Source organism: Mercenaria mercenaria, chromosome 15 (assembly GCF_021730395.1).
Source record: "Mercenaria mercenaria strain notata chromosome 15, MADL_Memer_1, whole genome shotgun sequence".
NCBI lineage: Eukaryota > Metazoa > Mollusca > Bivalvia > Venerida > Veneridae > Mercenaria > Mercenaria mercenaria.
Window position 1 is genome coordinate 64,374,677 of NC_069375.1, and position 23,970 is coordinate 64,398,646.

The following is a 23,970-nucleotide window of genomic DNA, read 5'->3' on the forward strand; positions in this document are numbered from 1 at the left end:
TTCTCCTCATGAACTGCTAGATCGATTTTTTATCAGTCGTGGTCTGTTGCATTATCATAAGGTCATGTCCCAAGGTTTTTGAAATGGAGGCACTTTGCCCCCTTCAAGCTAAAAGTATACATACCTTTATAAGACTACTTCATCAACTACTTGTTCATCAAACTTAGTTTGTTGTATTAGGATAAAGTTTTCTTACGATTTTATACAAATTGAGGTATTGGCCATTTTAAGGGGCCCCTAGAGCTAAAATTAGAAATACCTTTAAACACCTTCTTGTCATGAAGTGCTGGATGGATCTTCATCAAACATTGTTCGTTACATCATTATAAAATCCTAATGCTTCCCGTTGGCCTCTTTGTTTTTTTTCCAAATGGTTTTGTTTGCTATTTTAATGGCTACCAGAGCTAAAATAGAAATAATAGTTAAAAAAACTTCTCATGAGCCTTTTAATAGGTTTTCACCAAATCTAGTCTGTTGCTCTTTTGACCGTGTATAGAACTCTCCCAATTTTATCTAATCGTTTCGCTTTGCTCCTTTCAGGGACTGACAGACATAGAACAACCTTTAAACAACTTTTTCTGGTTTACCACTCGATGGATTTTCATTTAAATTAGTATGTAGCATTCTAGAATGATTCTCACTCAAGCTGATGCAGTTCGTTCAAAAACATACTGAGTTTATATACACTTTTTGACAGAGAAGATGCATTTGAGAAATATAACAGTTTTTCCACTAGCAAGTTAAATCATAGAATGTGTGAAAATTTCAAGAGCACAATATCAGAATAAATTAAGCGTTTTTTTTTTCGCTCACTTAAGGATGTACGAGCGTTTTTTTTCCAGGATATCCGCCATTTTGAAAAATGTTTCCCCGAATAGTGCTTTCTAACAAAAGTTTTGCCAACAATTAATGATAGATAATTAAAATATGGCTAATAATGAACCATTTAAGCAAATAAATTCTACTTTTTGTGAAAATTTTTATTTCACCCTTATTTTTGGCTGGTATTTGCCTAAAATTGACGTACGATTTACAATGGGGTAGGGGTAGGTAATGTCAAATATCTATTAAAGTAGATTAGGTATGGTTTTGAAATTTTACTGACTGATACATATAATAATGAGCTATAATTGAAATAAAAGTTTTCAAGATAGCACATTATATTATCTAGAAAACATATACTAAAACAAAAAGAACAAAAAATATCAAAATTCACCAATTTTTAACAGTTTTTTCTTAATAAATCTCTTAGATGCACGGTGACCCCAACTTTTTTTCTTTCCATTTTGAAGCATTTTTCTGGGTCATTAAAGCTGCAAAATATTTTGAAAATCTAAACGTCAGAAATATTTTTGTAGATCTAAATACGTTTCTCCGTGACTATTTGATAAACGACATTGTGTCTGAAATCATTAGTCCTCCACCTCTGATAATTCATGTGGGGAAGTTGGCAGTTACTTGCGGAGAACAGGTTTGTACTGGTACAGAATCCAGGAACACTGGTTAGGTTAACTGCCCGCCGTTACATGACTGAAATACTGTTGAAAAACGGCGTTAAACCCAAAACAAACAAACAAACAAAAATACGTTTTTTCCATTGACAATAAAGTGGGTGGGGTAATTATGTCAATATGTCAAAATGAAAGAGAATTGTTAGTGACATTTATGCTTATATTATACTGGCATCACCTTGTATTCATATTAACCTGTAACACCTGAAATCCCTATAACATTAAGTGGGATATTATATGTTTCATAAAGTATCACCATTTTTCTAATTTTACAAAATTTCAGAAATGCTTAAGCAGTGGGTGAAGAAAATGCCCTATAAAATGAAAACGAGTTAGGTGACCTATGTTTTTTCTTCTCTTGTTTGTCTTGGAAACTACTGTTCTTCAAGCTTACAGAGTATGAAAAAATTATTTACGTTAGAAAAAATTCGCTCCTACATCCTTAAGAACACAAGGTGAGCTATTGTGATCACGCTGTGTCCGACGTACGCCATACATGCGTCTGCCTTGTAGTCCGTCCGTCGCCAACAAGTTTCTTCAAGGTATTGTCACAAATAAGCAAGTTACATATATATATAACATAGATTTTGAAATATATCAAATGCTAATTGCCTGGAAAGTTCATATGATTTTGGTAGCATTTGAAAGTGTATTGTCAACTTAAGACAAAACTATAAATTACGTAAAAGATATGTTATGGAATTTTCAATTTTCAATTTTATAGTCTTCAATAATACTTCAAAAGAAATCAAATTATTACAGGGTAAGATAAATCATTTCGTAGTCAAAAACATATCTGTATGGATTCGTAAATATAAATATGGTCATCTTATTTTCTAATTCTTGATCGGAAGACACAACCCTTCTAGTGAAACCATAAAACAGAGAGTCAAGGCCTTCAATATATTTTATAGTTGTGGACTGGATCTTAAATACATCTACTCTAAAACACTGAATTAATTTTGATGAAACTTGGCCTGGATGTTACTTGGATGGTCATCTAACAGAGTTGTTTTAACGACACCGTTTCGTTGCACATGTATAGGGGCCACCAGTTCTGAAAAAATAATTTTCATCCAAATGGTTCTGGGGTGACCTTCTACAAAGAATGGCCAAATTATTCTGATTCACCAAAAAAAAAAACAAAAAACATCGTTGCCAGAGGTCGTGGTCACTTTTCCATATAATGTTTATAGTGGAATCCTTAAAAGCTTTTATTGTATGAATCTGCTGGCCTGACTTAAACATAATTTTACACAATTGGTCCTTTAGTGACCTACAAAGATTTTCAAATTATTATGAAATGTCTTAAATCATAGCCGCCACCAGGGGAAGTTTTCACTTTTTCCCTGTATGTATCTATTTCTCAAAATCTGAAGATTCTGTCTGATACCATTTTTACACAAAATGTTCCTAGGATATATGATATCAGGGTTTGACTGTCTACCTCAACTGTTCATATCATTGCCCCAGGTTCAGAAACGGCCATGACCATATGTATGTCATATATATGATATTAGCTTATATAAAAGAAACTTAGAATATCTTCTTCTCTAGAGCCTTGATATTTATATAAACATAACTCTGTACTTGTACCAGTACGTTATACAAACACTCTTGAAGTCTTTTACATAGGTGTGTTCTTAAGGATCAATGATCCTCTTGTTTATAACAGCTACAACTGGTAACGTTTGATATATTATAGATAGTTATGTGATACTTACTATTTCTAAAGAAAATAATGTTTACAAAAAGTATGAGTAATCTTTAATTAGTACCGTTTTGATTATATATCAGTCAAAGATAAATTACAGGTATATAATATATCTTTCTAGAATGGCTATCCTTTTCAGCTCGGCTGTCAAAAGAAGAAGAAAGGCTATTGCACTCGCCTTGGCATCTGAGACCCCGTTTGAGTTTGTTTGGATTTGTTGTTTTTTTCTTTTCTTTTCTTTTTTAGTAAAGTGAAGGCAGTTGTTTTAAGGTATCAGCTGAAACTTGCTGTACTTGTTAAATTAAAGTGAAACTTTTCATTAGTTTGACAAGTTGTCTCAAGGGTGACATAGCCAGCTTCCTTCATCTCCGTCCGTCAAATTTCGTGTCCGGTCTTTAACGCAATCCACTTATTGAGTCTGAAATAAGTTGGCACAAATGCTCTCTATGAGACAAAGTGTAATGAGCAAGACCGATACCCCTAGCTCCAAGGTCAAGGTGACACTTAGAGGGAAAATGTTCAAACGGCCTGTTTTGTGCCCATTCCATAACTTTGCCATTCAGATAGGGATTTTGGAAGTACTTAGCATAAATTTTCCCCATAATGAGACTAACTATTATGCTCACGACCTAGACACGTAGCTCCAAGGTCAACTTCAAAACTTACAGATCAAAAGTTAACATGGTCTAATTCTTGTCTGGTCCATTATTCTACCATTCATCCAGGCATTTCGAAGTAAATGGGTACACATATTTTCCATAATGAGACAACTAGACTAGCTCCTAGACTATGATATATCTTTTTTTACATTTTTATGATTAAATGTAGTGAACTGAGCCAGCAAGATCTGACCACAGCCTATCTGATAGAGATCAGTGGCTTACTGCCACACCTTTATGTAACTTATTGATACCATCTAGTAGCAGGAATTTACAACTGCAGGGGTCAGCTGAGTTGAAATTTTATCAGAAATGAATTTCATTTGTCTGTACTTTGTACTTGAAGTTAGATTGGAAAATCCGAAAGATACACATTTCTTATGGCTTGTCATAAAATGGACATATGGAATTAAACTGTAACTGAACAATAAAGGAGTAGAACAGATGCCCCCACCCTGAACAGCTAGCGGAAAAGTTAGCATTACCGATATTTGTAACTTAAAAGACGGAATGCACATGTAATATAGTGGTATCACCTCTTGGTGCATAAATGAATATCCAGGTGCAGGGCTGAATAAATGCATACTAAAATGTTGTATTTGAAGGACAGTGAAACACAAGTACAGACACATAAATCTGCAATCTTGCTCAGAGAATATTCGGACAGAATACTTTCATTTCTTCTTATCATGTATTCTGTTATAAGGTATATGGCTTTTCTGAATCTAATGCAGGTGTCACATTAATTGGAGGAGATATTAGCTTTAAAAATCTGTATGTAAATACATGAAAGCATATTCTGTTCATCAAAATTGGTATTAATGCAGAAGATAGAAAAGCCTCATTGTTAGAAATACAGTTAAGCTAGCTCTTAGTTCTTGTAAGTTTCTTAGTTGTGCAAATTTCACACCTTGCATACTATATTCTTCAGTTAACTGCAAATAGTTATGTACTTCTTTACAAATCAAGAAAGCCCCACACTTGTATAATCTTTGGTAAAGATTAGCAGAGCTAAATGTTTTTAAAATGAAAAATTAATTGATATGTAAAAAAATATAATGTTAAATAGAGACATTTGGTTTCAAAATGTTTATAGTGTTGAAACGGTAACTCTACGTATTAACATTCAATTACACATCTCTTATAAGGTACATGCATTTGTTCAATTAATCGCAAGTCTTTTTTCTATTTAGTTGATAAAAGTATATGGAAGGCTTGTTCAATTTACCAGATACTTCATTTTAACTTCAAAAATGCTTAATGCTGTAAATACAAGTTAGCATTTGATATTTGGCATAAATATATAGCATTAGGAAGTTATCTTTATACCTCCGCCCTTTCATTTGAAAAATGCCACATGCCAAATGCAAAATATTTAATGCCAAGTGCTAAATCTTAAACATTGAGTCATAATTTGATGGCTAAACAGTACTATGGAAGAACGGTGCACCATGCTAATTACCAAATGCTAAATGACAAATAAGTTACTAAGATAATAGCATTTAGCATTAAATAGTTTGTATTTAGCATTAAGATATTGGCATGTAGCATTAGAATTGACATTCGGAAATTAGCATGGTGCACCGGCACTCCATTCAAAGCGGAATAATTACATGTTTTGTCCGATGTTGGCATGACATGGTAGAACATGCAAGTGCTTCAAATCAAACACAAAAGACATGATCCTTATTTCATAAAATCAATGGACAATTAGCATTATCTTTCAGAAATAAACATTAGGTATTTGAAATTTCCGCATTTATTATAAAAGAGAGAATATCGTATTTAGCTATTAGCATTAGATATCTGGCAATTAGAATGGTGCACCATATATGCATCGACCTTGAATAAGTTTGTAATTTATCAATGTTTGCTGCAGTGACTGCAGTACGGTACTTGGTCACTGAATGGAAATCATTTTTGCTGACACTTGTTTCTTTAAATTTTGGTATAGCTTTCTCATAATTTTGTCTATACACATGAGTTTAGACTACTTCGTACAAAAATGTCTGTGAAAATTCCTACACAAACTATTAACTGGCTTTCCGACGGGACAACAAGTCCCTGTTTTATAAACACCTTTGAACAGTTTTATTACTCAAAGCAGTTTCTTTATCGTTTGAATAAACTTGAACTCAACATATCTTTTAAAATGTGCTTTTGCTAATGACATGCTGTAAGAAACTTTTAAAGTCCATTCTTCAGTTTCAGAAATATACTGATTATAATAACCCTTTCAGTAAAATAAACATATTATTGTTAATAAAAATATTTGCAAGAGAAACCATCACGATTAAAAAAAAAAAACAAAAACAAAGTGGTTTATCCTAAATGAGAATGGTTCTTCAGTTATCACCATAAATAATCAGTTAGGTAAACAAATTTATGATCAGCAGCATAACACTTGACCACGAGCATGATGTACCAAATTATCCATGGGTAATCTAATATCCATAGGTGCCAATCATCCCTCTGAGAGCATTTCGGATCGTACTAGACTGATAATTTCAACATCATTCCCCTGTGAAAATCTCTAAAATAGACTGGCTTTTGTCTCTTTGAAATTAAATTCGTCAAAAAAGGAAAAATGTAGAAATATATTATTATCAGTCTAGTGGCTAGTTTATGAGACAACTTGTCATGCATAAGACCAAGACCCCTAGCCCCATGGTCAAGGTCACACCTAGAGGTTACAGACCATAACTCTACCATTAATCAAAGTATTTCAAATTCACTTGGCACTCATATTTCCATTGGTAAGACAATGTGTCATTTGCAAGACTCGGGACCCTGTCTGAAAGGTCGAGGTCATACTTATAGGTCGGGCCAGTAACTTCATTGTGTAGGGATGGGTGTTCAAGTAACTTACACAAATAATCACCATAACAAGTTGATTACTGCATGAATGAAGAAAATCTCTAGCTCAAGGGGCGGGTCGGATTCGGAGATAAAATATTTTTAGTATTATTTTCTTGTCTGTAACTTTTTTATAAATGGATGTTTATTACGATATCAATAACTTTGCATAAAATTTCACCATTTGAAGTCAAAGTGTCATGTGCAAATGTCGAGGTCACATGCACCAATTTGAACTTGCTTTTTAGTGGGCAAAATTCTCAATTAGATTTTTTTACTTCACGTTTTGAAGACAAGCTGCATGAATCTGATACTTCAGAGTCAGATATCCTAAAGGCCGAGGTTAAGGGTCAAAATTGTAATTGTACTGGTTAAAAGTGTTATGGCAAACTTCTGAGTTTTACTACATCTTAACAACTGTCCCAATAATAATCAGTAAGGGGCTGGCACCTTATGGTCAGCGTCGCTTGGGTCAGATTTTGTAATAGAGTTATTAAAGTTTTGTATGACATTCTTCTTTGTTTCATTTATATCTCACGTTTCTTTAGTACTTGTATCCCTCTTACCCCACTTCTAATCCTATTTCAATGTCTTCTCCCCTCCTCCCACTTAATCCCCTCTCCCTGTACAACTTTCTTTGTTTTATACACTTACTGTTACATTATTTTGTAAATCCCCTACCAGTAATACCGGAGGGGACTATAGGAATGCCCTCTGCTGTCTGCCAGTCCGTTCGTCTGTCCGTCCATGAAATATAGCTCCTCAAATTACTCAAAGTGTATTCAAGCTAGGTTCATAAAAGTTGGTAGATGTAAATAGAGGGCAATGGTTAGAATTTGCATGTATATAAATTATGCTTAAAGGTTATAGGTCAAGGTCACTACTGAAGGTCAAGTACAAAATTGTTTCTACTCTGTACCTTTTATATGCACAAACGTTCTCCATGATGAGACAATGTTTCAATACATGATAGCGGTTGTCGGTTAAAGGTAAAGGTTACTGTTTATGGTCAAGTAAAGATTCGTTTCTGCTCGAAACCTTATTATTACATTGAAGGATTATGACTACTAAACAGAAATGTTCCCAATGATCAGACTATGTGTCGCGCACATGACCGTGGTTGTCAGTCAAAGGTCAAGTTCAGTATTGAAGGTCAATATTTTCTGCTAACTTTCTTTTATGTGGACTGATGTTTCTTTATTATTAGATCCTAAAGTGTGAGGTTGTTCACTGTTCAAGGTTTCTGACCATTTCTAAACGATGTTCCCATTTTCAGCGTGTCTTTTGTCCGTAGAGGTTTATATGTTATGTATATGTATATTGTATTGTGGTGTGCACTGGTATACCGACTCCACGTTTAGATACTGAATTAATTTTAGATATTATTAAACATTTTAATTTGAACATTTGGTAAATTTCGTTTAATTCGGGACCAAAGGAGTAACAACAACTAAGCCGTTTTAATTGCCACGTTTTCATCAACAGGCGTAAGACGAATCCAAAGCTAGGCGTAAACAGGCGTAACCTGGTTATAACAATGAGTACAAGATGTCAAACAATACATATTTCTAAAGTAGAAATCAATACATTTTGCTAGATTGTGTTTTGTATAATGATTTATCTGAAAAATCTAAAGCTGTATTTCTATAAAATAAAAAAAAAAGACCGCGAACATACACAAATCAACTGAATTGAATAATCTGAAAACATAACTTAGGCCATTAGAAATATATCGCGACGTTGAAAACAAAAAAGTCTTTTGTTTTATTGTTTAACCTACGATGAGTAGTCTCAATTCAAATTTCATATTTTCTCTTTGTAATTGCACTTCTAACGTGCTAGAACTAAAATACATGGTCTCCTGTCACAATTTTGCATTTGTTAGGGAAACTTTTTTGAGGCAAAATACTAAAACAGCGAAACTATTTGACACAGCGAGGTTTATTTCTCATGAATGTACCCTTTAAGCATATATTCGCCATCGACAATCATTTTCGGAATGTGTTTATAATTGTCAAGTTAAAAACTCTGTATCCGGGATCATAAATTCTTTTTGTTCACTTCATTGAAAACAGAATCCGGGATCATTAACTCTTTTTGTTCACTTCATTAAAAACAGAATCCGGTATCATTAACTCTTTTTTTTCACTTCATTGAAAACAGAAACTTTTGTAAACGCATCTATCCACTCGGTTGCAAACGACCTTTAGAACATATTTTATTTTGTTTTCCCATACAAATCACAATATTTTACTGACGTATGTAATTTTGAAATATTATATATTTACGGATAAACGCTGAATAGAATCTCTATTTTGCAAATGCGTCCACCCGGATGAAATTTTATTAATTTTAATTCATTTTTACCAGTTTCTATAGCCTAAGTGTCTTGCAAACTATTCAAAGCCTGCAATAGCTGTATCATGTAATGGATCTTGAGTATACATGCAATGAGATGTTGATATAAATTAAAACAAATATATGCTGTAATCCCGGTTGAATGAAATATTTTAGAAGAACCTTTGCAAGCAAAGAAAATAATACCAGACTCGATTTAATTAAGTCTAATAATGGGAGGTATTGAAATATATAACACCCCTCATGCCCACCGTGGTTGTCAGTCAAAGGTGAAGTTCAGTATTGAATGTCAATTGTTTCTGCTTAATTTCTTTTATGTGGACTGGTGGATTATATTTGTACTGTACACCCATGTTCCACATGATAAAACAATGTGCCATTTGCATGATATATGCTTTTAGGTCAAGGTCACTGTTGAAATTTAAATAAAATATTTTTTATTCTAATCTCTTAAATTTCTTGAAAGATAATTAGTCCTAACACATTTGCCGACAAACACAAGGGACAAATACTTACAAAGTTTTCCGGTTGTAGGAGCCTTTTGTATTAACACTGCAAAACTCTATAACTTGTTTTCATCATCCACACTTCCTAAAATTGTTTCTTGTCCTTTAATACCAGCCATACATTTATGTCTTTTATGTATTCTTAGTATCTGTCATACCGCCACCTTCAACAGCAGACATACACACGCTTACACGTACGCACGCACACACACACATACTTGTAAACGCTATCAATCGGGGATGTAAGTTTTAAACTTACCAACTGGGAACTTCTGTATAACTGTAGCTACAGTTTTTATATTTCTATCAACTCTTATATTTATCATCTTTAAATTATCCGAGGCTTTAGATTAAAGCTATCTTCAATTGTTAAGCAATAAGATTGTTCACATTCAAAACGGGGAATTTTGTGTTTAAACCAACTGAGGTGAATGTGTAACAAACCGGGTATTGGCGTATAGACGAAATGCAGACTCGTGTGGTTCAAGAAAACGGGGTATTAGTGTAAAGCGGTACAAGCGTATAACTAAACGGGTGCGTGCGTATAGTTGGAACGAGGAATTAACTATTAAAATGGTGTATGCGGAGACTCCAGTGACATACCATATATATGAGAAAAGTCAATCGGGGGATTTAATTTGATTTGACGGGTTTTACGCCATTTTTAAAAGTATTTCAGTTATGTCAGGCGAGCAGTTTACAGAAAAGATCAAATACTAGTACTCAAGCTGTCGGTAGCAAGGATTGAACTCCTGTCCCTTAATTAGTGAAAGATTAGACTGATTTTAAGTCAGCAATTCTAACCATCCGAACACAGAGGCGGTCAGTCAATAGAGGAAATTCTATAATTTGTATGTTGATACATATAGTACGTTAATATTCGACATTCAATCAAAGTTGTCTATATCAGAAGTTAACATTAAAATAACTGTTTATGAAAAGACATTTAACAAACGAATAACAAACGACACATGAGACAGATACATAATAAAGCACAGAACAGTATCTGGTTGTATCAATTTTATGTTTAAATCACTTTTTGCCTACAGCAATTGTTGAACTTCGATAATAAGTAATATTGTGTACTTTAGTTCCTTCTTTATGTTTTAACTAAATATTTTCATTAGGCATTCACAAATCTGTGCTAAGCAGACATTTTATTTTTGGTTCAATTCTACTCGTTCCACAGCAAAGTCAGAATTAACAGTCAAAACATATTAGTGGTTCCTATAAAAACATTCGGACGAAGGAATTCATGCAAAATAAACAAAAAGAAAACAACAACAATAAACAGACAACTCACTGGGATTATCTTCCAATCGGTGTAATATTTCAGTTGTTGTGTTCCGGCATTTGAAATGTGTATTATTATATATGCATTGTATACATTGTCAAAGGAAAATATTTGTTAAAGTTAAGACGAAAACAATAGAAGTATGTAGGTAATTAATTTGAATAAGATAGAACTGACACTAACACATAACCCTAAATCAGGAAGAATGACAGTGACAAAGCATTTATCTTTATTTGCGTTTTTCTCTCTGATAATAGGCTAACGAAAACTTGATTTTCTTAGAAAAAAACTTTCTCGCTTATTTGCAAAGTACAATTCCAGGTTCAATATGTGGAAACAGGAAATAAAAATCGGGGAATCGTTCATTCAAACTCTGCAATGATACGGTGTCCCTGCATTTTCATGGCCGTAGCGAAAGACTAAATTTTACCGAGGCAATTGTGTACGCGCGTTTGTTCATGGTTGTTGGGCATATTGAGTGGTAAGGCAAAGCGACGACAATCAGAGATTTTGTCTCACACTCCCCCATAGGAGGGTTTGTGGGCGACTCACCAAGAAAAGTAGGATATTTGATAAAAACACACTTTGTTGCGCTGTCGTTATAATTTTGTTATAAAATAAAAAGGAAAAAACATTACCATTTAACTCCGCGATCTACCCAGGGTACATTTACCGATTTGTGGTTCGTTTATAATGTGTCTCTCTTGCGATGGAGACCTGCTTGTTGGGAGGTGTATGTATTATATACTTCTTGATGAAGCTCATTCGAGTAGAATCAAATGTAAAAATGCTCAAACCATTGCCCCTATAAAGTTCTCATGCTGAAAAGGACATTTGTTTTCTCTAAAAAAGTCTTCTTTCACTCACAACAGAGATAAGTGCAAAATGCGTATCAAATCATCGATACACTTTTTGTGGCGTTAACTTAGAATTTACCTCATGAAGTTAAAAAAGAACACTTAAATAGATATTAATTGATGATTACAGCATAAATGAAGTTTCATCAGTTGATCATAAAACCACATAACTCCGCGACATTATCTATCGCTTCAACAACAATTTAGCGCTTAATATTCTTCAAAATTAGTGAAAATAAGCCACACCGTTGTCCCTTTGATAAAATGAAATACATATGATATAAACTAAAATAATAAGTAATTAAGTTTCAAGTGATTTTTCTTTTGGCACCAACAAATTCATCGTTTTTCTTTTCTTTTTAATCTAAACCATGCTTTGAAATCAGATTAGGTTTGGGAAAATGAATTTATATTGTAGGAAATTAAACATAAAATCACCAGAAAACGTAGGATGTAAACTTTGCTTGTGGATTTTTTTTTTGCACCGATTGTAAGTGCCCGAGTACGAAATGATGACGCGAAGAGCGCGAATTTCAATTCGGGATCCGAATGTTAAACGAATGCAAAATGCAATAATTGTGAATGTTTGGTAATAGCTATTTGGTACGTTTTAACACACCCATTTTATTACATATATACGAGATCAAGGCTTACCGCAACCAATTCTGACACTATTCAGCGGGAGGATGTGAAAAAAGAAATCCAATTCCCTTTGTGCAGGTCAGTTGAATCTCCACAAGGGTGAAGATTCTGGGAAAAGAAATAGAACTCGTAGCTTCCTCGGAAAGCGAATGGCCAGTATGACCGGAGTAGGTCTATAATGCACATGGTAGGCACCTAACTCAAGATACTAACATACGCACACGCATATCGTCATTTTTCGAATTAAATGTAGAGATGAGGTGTAAGATGAAATTTTTTGTCACACATTTAATGTTAAACTGCGATATAGGTATACATTACATCCTGCCGTAGCGGTCACCACAGGTAATAATTAAGCAGCTATTCTAGTATCATAACTTTTTATTAGTATAAAATACTCGTACAGTTTTGAAGGAATGATAAGTATAAACGTGCAACAAGAAGTTTCTGTCTCTTAATATCATTAGAAAGCAGCTGTCAACAGCTTTTTTCCCCATTTTGTTTTTACAAATGCAATGACGCTGCAGCTTATGTGCATATAACGTAATGTGATCTAAGCAAACGGAAACGCAAAATACTTACTTTCCGGCATTCATTTCGCTATTTACATTTAAAAGCAATATTTTCATTGTATTGTAAAATTTTCTTTTGCATTTAGCATATAATGTTTCGATTGTGATACAAATGTATCTGATATGATATATTGAATTTTTTACACAGTAAACATATTTTGATCGCCATTTTATCTGATAAATCTTTTGAAGATTACTAAAATTTCTTCATTGGCGTGTCTGAATGTTGAAAAGATCATGAAAGGATATCAAATTATGTTTATCTGTCATCCACTTTTTGCAATAGTGGTAAAACTTATTTTGACATAAACCAGTATGGTATCATCTACTTTTGAGCACGGTGAGCTTTTACAGTGATATTAAAGTGCGCACTACAATAGAAATTATTATATGAATGACAATTGTGTAATATTTACTAAGCTGCAGGATTAGGAGTACCAAAATCTACATAAGGTAAAAATAAAACATTTATTTTGACCGTATCCCATAGTTTCAGTTTTGCATTTGAAACCAAATGTTTTATCACTCGCTGAACTAGCTTATAAATAACATTAAAAAGTGAAACATTTTTTTTTAAATTGAACGACTGAAAGATCGAAATCTTATATATTTTTTTTAACATGACCTCGTAAGTAGGAGTCCGAAATAGATGCAATAATTTGCGCAATGATTTGTAACAGTTTTTATTGAGGGGAGGAGATTGAGGTATGAGGTATTTAAGATCAAACAAATAAGTTAAGCAAAAAGATATGTAAAAATCATTCTGATCAAGGAAGAGTAATTTTAAAAAAGAAATCAGTCAAATATATTTTAAATTCATGTGGTATTATTGTTTTAACCAAAACTTTTATATCGTAAGTATTTTTATGATTATGACATATTTGTGTTTCCCTTAATGCCATTAATTCCAGAAAAGCATATGTATGCCACTGTCAGAACTAAAAATGAATGTACTTGCACACATAATAAATACTGCGTTAGTGTGTCACCGAATAGGAAAATGTCTTGTTTTGTGTTGGTCAGTTAAACAACAAATAATGTCTTTATGTATTTGACAGCTTTATATTTATTAAAATCCTTCACAACAACGGCAATAAAATTTCTCTGTTTTCAAGTTTCAATTAACGATTTGTACACGTATGACAAGTTATGAAGATATCGGAATTCATACACTGCATTACATATTGTATTTTCTGACACCTTGGGAACTCATCTGTAGATTACTGTTATTGTTTCTAAAGGTTTTAAAATAGTGTACTTCAGGGTGCAGATTCTGGGAACAATTTTCCTATAGGATGTATCTACCTGTTATGTGAACATTTAATTTCACTAAGTTCATTGTCTTGCTGTGATTTCCATGTGTTTAGTTAATGTCTAAGTTTTCAATATTTTGACAAATGATACTAAACCCGTGCAGCTGCAGCATTATCATTTTTATTAGAATCGTCGTAAACTACAATTATTTTGGTCATGTACAACACACTTTATAGCCTATGCTTTGTTACCTGAACAAAACACCGCGGATAAAGAGCATGGAATTCCCGTGTTAAGATAAATGCATGAGAGGTACTCACGAGTTAGCTATGATCTAGGCCTTAGAATTTGCCACGTGTTTAAACAGTTTTTAACAACGCACTGGAGTCAGATCCTTGATACCTTATATATATATATATATATATATATATATATATATATATATAAATTTACCCATTGTGTTTATTGCAGTATTGTTATGAGCTAAAAGTTTTAAAATATCTCGGCTTTGTAGTATTTACTACACTTCACCAAACGTAGATAATTGCAGCCGTTTTTCAAATGCAGCACAGTAATTTTGGGAGACCAAATGATTACCAAGCACATCATGGACGTTTCATTCTCTTTCATGTAACACTGAAACTGGCAGTGTTAGGGGGTAATGTTACTTTCAATTATTTCTGTGTTTCTTAAATGAAATTCCTTTGTTTTTGCACGCTTAACAGTATAAAACGCAGACTGTTACATACATTGCATTTATAACATAATTGTAATGTAGTGGTGTCATCTATTAACATATGGCACTGACTGTTGTGAAAAGCTTTAAGAACTTCTTTATAGATCTAATACTGACAGATTTTTCCGGAAAAAAATCAATGCATATAATATATAAGTAGCGTGGTTGAAAGTTTGTAAACTGTATACATTGATAGACCAAATATAAACTGTATGTTTTGAGTGATGCTCCTGAATATGATAATATTCTCAATTTAGTATTTCTATTATAAAATGATTTTATTAACAAAGCAATAAAAGCGAAATGGTGAAACGATAAGATATCTGAAATATAGATATATAACATCGCCTTGTGAATGTGGGAACATCTCAAATTGGTAATTAATTAATTATCAACATTTTTATTTCACCAATAAGCTTAAAATGTCGAAAACATAGTTAGATTAGTGATAATGATTTAAACATTGGTGTGTATGTACTACGAGTTGCATACAGGTTAACCGGGTAACTGCAGTAAATGGCGAAGGACACACACTCAGGTAAAATTCTGTGTGTGAGATATGTGTATGACTAAAACCTGCCTACTGGGGAATAAATTTCTATCGCTCAGAATAGGCTCAAATTTCGAGAGATGACTCATTTCAAGGTCAGGATTAACGTGGTGTTGTTATATTGAATTGGGGGAATTCCCCGGTTCGTGGCGTATCCCCGGTACGTTGGTGTGTATTCATACGAAATTACCCAGTTTACAAACCCGCGCACGCACGCACACTTATGCGCACACGTACACACACACACACACACACACACATACTGGTAATCCTACTCCTCACTTTTTATATTTCTCTCAGGTAATATCTGTGGATAATGCTTTGGTAAACTTCTTTATAAATATGCACACACAATACAGATGCCAGCTCTTGTTTTCAAATGTAACATTATTTTCAATTCATTTTAAAATGGATAGTTGTCAGTTATGTGGAAAATATTTACTTTTAAGTATCTGTTCAATAAAATAAAAACTAAGAACATCATCCATGTATGGCACATGGGCCATTTATCTGACATCAATAATTAATTTACTATACCCCCATCTAGATTTAAGACTGACACGCTTTCACTTTATCTCGGGTACGAAAAGTTTCACAATATCACCTGTATCATGTGACACTAATGCTACCAAACAAATGTACTATTCTTAATGTTCGATAAAATGTCTTGATGCACTTTCACTCTATTTATAAAATGTACATGTAGACAACAGAAATATACTGGATGGAACCATGACATAGCTCTTAATAAATTATTAATGTTACTTCTTACAGAAAATATATTATCAAGAGTTATGGAATGATATTTAGGTAATATTACACAATGCCTGCTGACTGTTACAATTTACTCACTGACACTCCCATTGTGCTTACTGGTATAGTAATCATGCATGCTGGCACCTTTAACACGCTTGTTGACAATGATACCACGCTTGTTGACAATGATACCATGCTTGCTGGCAATGATACCATGCGTGCTGGAAGTTACAACTTCTTTGCTGCTTAGACCCTGATATCTATATCATAATTTCATTTGGCCAAATGACAGTGCCGTGTACCGTTTTGGAATATTTCAACATGCCGGGACTGTATATAAGCAACATTGCACAGTTACAATGCTCACAGAAGAAAATACACGATGTGACCACACAATATGAAAGATGCAATCAGCCACTAAGCAAGTTGAAAGTAAGCATAATGCAAAGTGCAACATTGCACGTCACATTTTGATACCAGGGGGCGCAAGTTTGTAGTTTTCACGAAAGGTAACGGGAATATCCGGCCTATAACGAATTTTAATGAGCTCTTGGCTAAGTGTCAAAACAGTCATCACTGACTCAAGTTCATATTCTACATGTTCAAAATGACAGTTTGACACATTATTAGCAATCTGCAAAATTCTGTCCTTAACAGCCAGTTTAATTTGTGAAATCTCAGGAATTTCAAACTGTAAGTCTTCCATTTATATAACACGTCACTTGTAAATAAACGCAACATTAAAAATAAACAAGCAAATTCGATGAATTGGTATCCCCCGCCGAAAGGGCTTGAGATGAGGAATGGCAAAAAATATTTCTGGCAAAAAGTTAAGGATGTTACTAAGAAGCAAATAATTTCGTCAAAATCATTTTAACTGAAAATGAATGTTTTTTTGTTTATTTATTTATTTATTTATTTTTTTTTTTGTGTGGGGGGGGGGGGGGGGGGGGGGCAAAATTTCACCTGTTGATTATAAATATTGATGGAAAATTAAAAATGAAAAAAAAAAAAACACTGGGTGGGGGATGGGGACGTATGATCGGGGTGGTGGGCAAGACCGAGTGGAGAGTGAGGTGGGGGAATGGTACAACTCTGCATGCTAATAAATATTCATGGAAGGTTTGAAAAAGAAAATGAAAAGGAATGATTTTTTTTTGGGGGGTGGGGGGGGCTAAGAGGGGGAGGGTGTGTGACCAAGGCAAGGTGGTGACCAGGTGTGGGTACAAAATTAAAAATTCTACCTGCTAGTTACTGAGAAATGGCTGCGGACGGACGCACGGACGGACGGACAACGCCATTTCAATACCCCCCCCATCCCGATTTCATCGGTGGGGGATAATAAAGTTAAGACAAATTGCGATTTGCAAAAAAGGGGAAGTAACTATTGTAAGATCTCTATACATATTCGGATATCCTCGATAATCTTTCCGGCAAATAATTATTCAAAGTACGGAAAAACACGACCACTTGAACATAGCGCCCCCTGGTATCAAAATGTGACATATACTTTTGAAATGACATTAAGCTTACTCCTATTTTGCCTAGTGCCTGATTACATTTTCCTTACTGGTTGATCAGTTCGTGAATTTTGTTCTTAGATGCATTACAGATTAACCAGTATAACCATAACATGTTGAAATATTCCAATACGGTACACGGCACTGTTATTTTGCCAAATGAAATTATGATATAGATATCAGGGTCTAAGCAGCAAAGAAGTTGTAACTTCCAGCACGCATGGTATCATTGTCAGCAAGCATGGTATCATTGTCAACAAGCGTGGTATCATTGTCAACAAGCTTGTTAAAGGTGCCAGCATGCATGATTACTATACCAGTAAGCACAATGGGAGTGTCAGTGAGTAAATTGTAACAGTCAGCAGGCATTGTGTAATATTTACCTAAATATCATTCCATAAAGAGTTATAGCTTTAACTTCTTCCATACATTCTGGATACCTAAGTATTAGCCTAAGTAGTGAAAAATTACTTCGATTAAGTCTGCTTTCTTACTTTTTTTGTTTTAAGATACTTTGATGTCATACTGCTTTGTACAAGCATGTTATGTATATGTAAATCCTATTCCTGAATTGATATTTGTGCAATATCAGTATAACTTCTTTTAACAACAACACTTAAGGACAAACACCTCTTTGTTTTCTTTTCTAAATGCATGTGTCTAGATTAACAACCTCAGTCTCTAGAAGATTTTAATTTCTTTGATGTATACAGTAGAGAGTTTGAACTGAATTTACTGTCTTAAAACAGTGTCACACCTTTCAGATGGTCAGTATGTTCGACTTGAGATTCATAAAGACATACTTGCCTTAACAGTTGAGATTTACTGTTAGTATTTTAAAAAGTATTGCAAAATGAATCGAGGTATTAAAACTTTCTATCAGAGCATTTAGATTTCTTAATGTTGACACATGATACTGGAAAACACAGGTAGATATATGCAAAGGTTTTGAACTAACGATACACTTCTTCAGACGTGTATTAAGAACATTTACCTGTTTTGTACTTCCAGTGCGTTATGGAAGATCATAGCAGTGACGGCAAATTACTTATAGATCGGTCAACCAGTTACCATGATAACGAAGCATTTACAGGGACTCCGGGTAAGTTTGCAAAATTTTGTTTTCACCCTAAAATGTACAAAGTAACATATGGCCGGCACATCATCCAGCCGTGCGTTTGACACGTCACTCTTGACTTGACTATTTTTCAGCAACCATTTGCTGCAAATCAACTAAACGGGATGATTCACTACTAGAATAAATAAATACTTTTAGCACATCCATGTCTAATTATTTATTGTAGAGTTTGGCCTTAAAGTGGAATTATTTTTTCCGCGTTACTCTTTTATCATATGTGACTTCAAACGAGTGGTCTGTATGAAAGCCATGTGAACATATTTTACGGGTTTGAAAGACATTTTTCAAGGAGTTATGACCATTGTTAATTTTGTCTGACGTCCTCCAGTTGTAGTGGTGAAAACTTCGAGTGCGGGATATCATGGCTTCGTTCCCTGGCTGCATCACATCAAAATGTTGAAAAAGGGAACTAGTAGCTTTTTCTCTTTGCGCTAAAGATTATGAGGATAGTTCTTTGACCGGTTTGCCAGGTATTAGTATAATGTGACTTGGCGGGTTATCGTGTCACGTTTCTACAGCGTGATAACTCATTTCGACAGCACTATGAAGCTGGACATTTGTGTTACTACTACAAGTAGACGCCGCCGTAGATAACACTGAACAATTAAGCCGACCACACACACACACACACACACATACACGCGCGCGCGCGCGCGCGCACGCACAGTACCCTTCTTACAATAAGAATGTGGGGACATCCACCAGTAAAAGAATTATCTGAAATGTATTTCATGCAATATGACGCATATCTAAGAGCTCTAATGGATCAATGTATCGTCTTATTTCTGTAAAATAGTAAATAATGTCTGAATTTGTCGATCGTATATAAAACATAAACGGCACACATACAAGTCTGACTTGAGTTTAACACGGTTTCTTTTTTAGGTAGCCTTAAGAATATTTTTTGAAACTTGAAAATAAAACGACATAAAGCCGCAAAACATGTCATCTTATTAATATTTAATTTCGCCATATTCTTTGTCGTTGGAAATTATGACGTTCATTTCGTATGAACAGCTAAACGAAAGACGCGAAAGTTACATCAACGCTGCAAATTGATAACGGGTCGCTGTTTTGACGACCTCCACGTATAGTCAGGGTGAATGTTCCTTAAATGACATCGCAGTTGTTCCGTCTGGTGAACAGAATGGCCTGGAAGCTGATTCGTAATGTTAAATTTAACAAAATATGTGCAAGCTTTAATAGGAACACTCCGATTTCAATAGAATGATATGCTGAGTGATAGATACTAAACCACTTAGAGTAAAAGAAAACACGATGCTATTAAGAATGGGCACGAGGAAAGGGAAAACGATCAGCACTATTTATATTTGGACTACTTGTGACTTACCTGCGGAGGCGTACATTTTATTTGGTAGTCTTCTTCTTCTTTGTTTGCTTCATACAGTTTCTGGTGAAATAAGGTATCTATCGGACCAAGTAGGAGCTTGCTCCTAGTCATCCTTTTACATCTCTGAAGTATTTGGTAGTGATCTGCCTGAAGAAATTGGATATATAACGGAAAATGTTCTAATATTTGGTCTTGCATGCCATGTAAATCATTGCTAGGGTAATTTCAGCAACTTTTAGACAAACTGTCAGGGAATGTGACATTACTAAATTATACATTTTAATGTATTTCAAATGCATGTATTTTAAAGTGAGTACTTTGAGGATGCACAGGGTGTAATAAACAATTTTGTACGTATGAAGAAGTGTCGTCATATTCCCTGAAAGTTGGTCTGCATGTTGTTTAATGCGCTCCAAATGACGTTGTATAGGAAGGCTTTAGATGAAATATTAAATGAAATACCGATTTTATCCCAAAAATAAAAACATGAGCATAAATTCGATCGAAAGACAATGTAAATATCTTTAAAATGAAGTATGGTCAGAGGTGTCACATTCCTTGAAAGGATCTGTCATCTATTCAAAATGCTTCGAACGAAGTTTTTCAAAAAATGATTAAGGAACAAGATAAAATACACCCTAATCATCATCAATATAGGAATTTCCGCGTAAATGCGTTTAAAAAATACCTTCAAGATGATGTATGAAAAATGGTGTAACATATCCCGAAAGAGGGGCTTTTTCTCTATGATACTCACAGTAGAAGATTGTATGATCTACTTTATTCATCCCAATAATAGGAACCTGGGCCTAAATGCATTCCGAAGACAGTATAACTACTTTTCAAATGATATATAACAAGTGGTGTTACCTTCCCTGAAAGATGGTCTTTGGGCTATTTCAAGGGTTCCGAGCGGCGTTCTCCAATAATATTCGATGTTGAAGATAAATGATATGCCATATTCATCCGCAAGAAAACATTTTAGTATGAACTCATTTGAAAGGAGATATCTAATAAAATGATGTATAGCAAGTGGTATATCATACTCTGAAAGTGTCTATGGACTGTTCAAAAAGCTCCGAACGGCAGTCCTCGCCCATAATTTACGGTAGAAGATTAAAGTCTACGTAATTTACGTAGTTTATCTCCACGATAGGAGCTTAAGCATAAGTGTATTTAAAATACACTTTACACGTTACATAACCGTTATATACCGCTGTCTGACGTTGACAATATAATAACAAATTTGAAAATTAAAGATGCTCCATTTGAAATGGCAGATACTACAATATTATGTCAGCTTTGCCAGTTCGGAGAGGTTTTAAATGGCAGTGTTTTTAGAGGCAAGATACGAAACACAAACATAGAAAATGGAACACGTTATATGAAAATACTGAACTGTGCCCCACTTCTCCCCCACACAATGGAAATAGGTCGGTTTACCCTCCGCCTATTTGCGGACAATAACCGCACAGCATGCAAAATATGTGGCGAAACCAATCATGCCTACTTCAGATGCCCAAATAAACAGTCAGACAGGCAATTTTGTTTGTTTGTTTTGGGTTTAACGCCGTTTTTCAACAGTATTTCAGTCATGTAACGGCGGGCAGTTAACCTAACCAGTGTTCCTGGATTCTGTACCAGTACAAACCTGTTCTCCGCAAGTAACTGCCAACTTCCCCACATAAATCAGAGGTGGAGGACTAATGATTTCAGACACAATGTCGTTTATCAAATAGTCACGGAGAACATACGCCCCGCCCGAGGATCGAACTCACGACCCCGCGATCCGTAGACCGACGCTCTACCTACTGAGCTAAGCGGGCGGGTGTCAGACAGGCAAGCAGAGGGGGACAAAAGATCACCAACATATAGTACCGTTGTAAAAACAAAGCAATGATGGAATGTCCGACGTCTTTATATGGCGAATATAAGGATGAGATTCTGGAAGGTCAGCGCTGCAACGAGGATGAGACCATCAAAAGTATACAAATTAAATACAAGTAAACTTCCAGATTTTATATCTGTTGACAGCCATATTGCGAATGATTTATTTGTCAATGAAACTGAACAGTTACTAAGTAAAAATAAACTTGACATGATTGTTTTTCCTTTGGAAAGATTTTCTAAAGATGTTGTCTGTAACAAGTATGGTCGTAGACTTAATGAACTGGTAGAATTGGAAAAGATGTATTTATTGGTGAAACTACATGTGAAAGTGTAAGCCTAGTAAACTATGAATTACTGTCACCTGAGATTTTTCCTTAAATGAGGTAATTTGAAATATTACCATTTGATCCAATATTATCTGGTGTACACAATCCTGATGCTTTTACACTTGAAGTTTCAAATACCACATTTGTTGTGGAAGATAATATTGTACCAGATGCTGATATTGATAATTCAGTTAAGCCAACTTGGGATGCTGATAAACTAAATGTATTTTTGAGTAATATTGATCAAGAAGTTGTACATGATCTCTACTATGATATTGATAAATGTATGAATGAAGGTAATTGTACATTAGATTTTATTAATAATGTTACCATGAAAACAGGCAATGTACTTACTGATGCAACTGAAAGCAGCAATTTATTTAAAACTATACAGAATAAACCTGTAAATAAGAAGGTAGCCAATAAACCTTGGTGTGACTCTGAATGTAGAAAAAACAGAAAGATTATCATCTTTCTAAACGTAATTTTAGACAGTTTCGTTCACAAAATAACCTCGCTGAGTTGAAAGATTGTTGCAAATCTAACAAATATATACTCAAAACAAAATTTAAGGGTTTTCAGGAGAACATTGTTAAAAATTGGAAAAAACCTTCGACACAGCAAACCGAACGATTACTAGAATTTGCTTAATAATTACTCCGGTGAACGTAAGGAAATTTTAAATAAGTATCATTAGAATCTTGTCATGAACACTTTCAGAAATTTAACAGTGATGAGTCTGATAACAGTTTTGCCCCATTTGATATTGATTCTGTTTCTAATTTCAATGACTACCTTAATCAGCCATTTACAGCTTCTGAAATTGAAAAAGCTATCAAAAACTTTAAAAAAACCAGGCTAGTTCCCCCAAAGATAAATATATTGAATGAGCACATTAAACAATGGAAGGATGCATTATTACCATTATATTGCAGTTTGTTTAACCTTATACTAGTAAACATAACAAAGCAGTCGGCCGAACATTCTGCTCAAAATAAGAACGATCTTAACAGAATCAACCTATTGAGAAGTGATGATACTAAAAGCAGTAGTGATGATGACGACGGAGATGATGATAACGATGATGATGATGATGAGACTCTCCCGGGTGATGTGAAAACGCAAACTGAGGAAGATCAAGAACTTGAAAATTGTGTAAATAGTATGAACAAAAATATTTGTTTAACTTCACTAAACACAAACACAGTTCATTTGATCATAGGAGATTCAAACACGAAGCGTGTTCATGTTAAAAATAAAAAAACAAAAAAGTGTCGTATTCGGGGAAATCTCTGACATCCGTATATACTCTTATCTCAAAAATAACGCTTAAAGAAAATGAGCAAATTGGCTCAGTTGTTATACATTTAGGGACTGTAAACATGGCTTCGTGTAAAGAAGAGACGATCATCAAAAATGTAAAACGTGCTATAGAAAATGTAGCTACAAAAAGGTCAAATACACCTATTGCTATCTCGAG

The 23,970-nt window shown here is 34.3% G+C and overlaps 1 protein-coding gene across 2 annotated transcripts in view; it reads left to right on the forward strand.

Annotated features, from left to right (window-relative positions):
• Positions 1–23,970, forward strand: part of LOC128549130 (uncharacterized) — a 49,025-nt gene that overhangs the window by 5,914 nt on the left and 19,141 nt on the right. The window contains exons 1-2 of one of the 2 annotated variants that reach the window (XM_053525448.1): positions 13,143–13,422; positions 18,797–18,887. In XM_053525448.1, the coding sequence (XP_053381423.1) occupies positions 18,803–18,887 (85 nt within the window). In that variant the 5' untranslated portion in view covers positions 13,143–13,422; positions 18,797–18,802. Of the gene's footprint in view, positions 1–13,142; positions 13,423–18,796; positions 18,888–23,970 lie in introns of those variants that run through there. The other variant, XM_053525449.1, reaches the window with a different exon arrangement.